At 41.0% G+C, this 3,084-nt stretch overlaps 1 protein-coding gene across 1 annotated transcript; it reads left to right on the top strand.

Annotated features, from left to right (window-relative positions):
• The first annotated feature begins 547 nt into the window (after positions 1-547).
• On the top strand, positions 548-1,998 carry PGK2 (phosphoglycerate kinase 2). Its single transcript, XM_002915425.3, has one exon. The coding sequence runs from the start codon at positions 652-654 to the stop codon at positions 1,903-1,905; it is 1,254 nt and encodes a 417-aa protein (XP_002915471.1). The 5' UTR covers positions 548-651; the 3' UTR covers positions 1,906-1,998.
• Positions 1,999-3,084: the final 1,086 nt, after the last annotated feature.

Raw genomic sequence — 3,084 nt, 5'->3', positions numbered from 1 at the left:
AATATGGTAATAAAAAACATCATTCTCACTTGCCCTAGAATATATCTAAAGCCAAAGGCTGACACCAAGCTATGCTGTTAACAGAAATATTTATAAAGACAAAAACAGAAGCATACTATGTGGCCTCGAATAAACAAGGAGTCATAAAACCATTTTTACAAATCACCTCTTTATTTGATACTACAGTTTTTATATCTCACTATAATTAAGATTTGACCAGGCTGAGGGTTTTTTTTGTTTCACTTCATTTTGTTTTAAAATAAGAGCAAGTGTCAAAGACATGTGGAAAAAGAGAACCTGCAGGAGCCTTTGCCCTCAAAAACATTCTTATTCCAGGGTTTCTTCACTTTCCCTGCTCTCACTCCAAGCCAGGTACCACTACTCTAGGTTCACTCTCAGCGCTGGCAGTTTGAATCTGAACTGGCAACTCATTCCAAATCTAGATTGACAAGACCGTTAGCCAATCACAGAGCCAGGTTTCCTTTCCTCCTGTTCAGTCATGTCTGCCCTATGGAAGACAGTAATGAGAAGAAAGGGGCGGGCCAAGGGGACAGGCGTTGGAGAGCACCACCTATCCAACCTCCCAACGGCAGTCAAGTGATTCTTCAGCATTGGGATCTAGCTTTCAGCTTCTGTCTTTGTATCGTCAAGATGTCTCTTTCTAAAAAATTAACTTTGGACAAGCTGGATGTTAGAGGGAAGCGGGTCATCATGAGAGTAGATTTTAACGTTCCCATGAAGAAGAACCAGATTACAAATAACCAGAGAATCAAAGCTTCCATCCCAAGCGTCAAGTACTGTCTAGATAAAGGAGCCAGGTCAGTAGTTCTTATGAGTCACCTAGGTCGACCTGATGGTGTTCCCATGCCAGATAAATACTCATTAGAGCCTGTTGCTGCTGAGCTCAAATCCTTACTGGGCAAGGATGTTCTGTTTCTAAAGGACTGTGTGGGCCCAGAAGTGGAGAAGGCCTGTGCCAACCCGGCTCCTGGTTCAGTTATCCTACTGGAGAACCTACGTTTTCATGTGGAGGAAGAAGGAAAAGGCCAGGATCCTTCTGGAAATAAGCTTAAAGCCGAACCAGATAAAATAGCAGCCTTCCGAGCATCACTCTCCAAACTAGGGGATGTCTATGTCAATGATGCTTTTGGCACTGCTCACCGGGCCCACAGTTCTATGGTGGGAGTGAATCTGCCCCAGAAGGCATCTGGGTTCCTGATGAAAAAAGAGCTGGATTACTTTGCCAAAGCCTTAGAAAACCCAGAGAGACCCTTTCTGGCTATACTTGGTGGAGCCAAAGTGGCAGACAAAATCCAGCTTATCCAAAATATGCTGGACAAGGTCAATGAGATGATAATTGGCGGTGGAATGGCTTTTACCTTCCTTAAGGTACTCAACAACATGGAGATTGGTGCATCCCTCTTTGATGAAGAGGGGGCCAAGATTGTCAAAGATATCATGGCTAAAGCCAGTAAGAATGGTGTGAACATTACCTTTCCGGTCGACTTTATCATTGCTGACAAGTTTGAGGAGAATGCTAAGGTTGGCCAAGCCACTGTACCATCAGGCATACCTGCTGGCTGGATGGCTTTGGACTGTGGTCCTGAGACCAACAAGAAGAATGCTCAAGTTGTGGCCCAAGCCAAGCTAATTGTGTGGAATGGACCTGTAGGGGTATTTGAATGGGATGCCTTTGCTAAGGGCACAAAAGCCCTCATGGACGAAATTGTGAAAGCCACTTCCAGGGGCTGTATCACCATTATAGGAGGCGGAGACACTGCTACTTGCTGTGCCAAATGGAACACCGAAGATAAAGTCAGCCATGTGAGCACTGGAGGAGGTGCTAGTCTGGAACTCCTGGAAGGTAAAGTCCTTCCTGGAGTGGAAGCCCTCAGCAACCTGTAGCAGACGATTTTCCTTTCCACTATTTCCTGTCCATAGGCTTTAATTCAACGTAGCGCTCTACATTTCAACTTGACTTTTGCTCTAGTTTACCACTGTAACAAGGCCTAGGCAATGACTAAGGGGTCAGTTATCAGAAACTCTTATCATCAGTACAACAATGCAACTCATTTTAGTTCTGTCATGTGTTTGCCTGCTCTCCTCAAGATCTCAGTCGAACTTGCTGTGATTCATAGGAAGGATATACTCTTACATTGCATATTAAATTGAGTTGAATAAGCTTAATCTCTCTCTCTCTTTAATTTTACTCCAGCGTTATTATTAGTTTACTACTTGAAACATGGAAAGCAAGACAAAATCCAAGTTGTTGGGGAAGGGGGGATAGAAGCTAACAAACTTTTAAACAAAAAAGGGCTCAAATAAATCAAGACAAATAATTACATTTAGGAATATATGGGTAACAAAGCTCTGCTAAAAGGAAATTTCTCACTAAATAAGGAAGAAGAGAAACGAGAGGTATGTACCAAACTCGAGAAGTTGAAAAAAAGGAAAGAAATTAAACCCAAGAAAGGAATTATGTCTGTGTGTATGGATACGCAAGAGTATATACATATGTGTCTGTTAGAATGGGAGCTACAAATGAAATCCAGACTTTAAAAAAGAAGTTATTATTTTATATTTAGAGCAGATATTATTTAATAAATAGATAATATAACTACTAAATCTTAAAACTGGATTTTTGAGATAAACAAAAAATATATATGCAAATAGTCATAAAAAAGAGATATAAAAATTCTTCCATATTAGAAAATAGAATAAGAAAATACTTAGAAATGTAGAAGACATTAAAACACTTATTAGAAAATATTTTGCCTAGTTCCGTAGACAAAGAACTGGCATAGGGCAATGCTGTTAATTTAAGAGCAAAAATGCACTAGAAATCAATAGAGTCTATTACTAAAAGGAAGTGGAAGGGTGATAAATACTGAGGGGACAGTAATGGCTTCTGATAGGCTGTCACTCTGCCCCCCCCCGTTGTACCCACATGCAAGTATCCATGTATCTTTTTTTACTTAAAGCCTCCTTTGTCCAAGATGATAATCAAAGTCCAGTTACTTCATCCCACTCAAAATTGGGTATCTCTGGGTGATGCGCAATCTTCCATGTGATCCAGTGGGAAGC

The sequence above is a fragment of the Ailuropoda melanoleuca genome, chromosome 19 (genome assembly GCF_002007445.2).
Source record: "Ailuropoda melanoleuca isolate Jingjing chromosome 19, ASM200744v2, whole genome shotgun sequence".
Classification (NCBI taxonomy): domain Eukaryota; kingdom Metazoa; phylum Chordata; class Mammalia; order Carnivora; family Ursidae; genus Ailuropoda; species Ailuropoda melanoleuca.
The sequence above is the reverse complement of the archived record's forward strand: the minus strand, read 5'-3'. Positions and strand labels throughout refer to the sequence as shown.

What these genes read in the sequence shown, in the direction of transcription:
- PGK2 (XM_002915425.3), top strand. Translation starts at nt 652, where the DNA reads ATGTCTCTTTCTAAAAAATTAACTTTGGACAAGCTGGATGTTAGAGGG.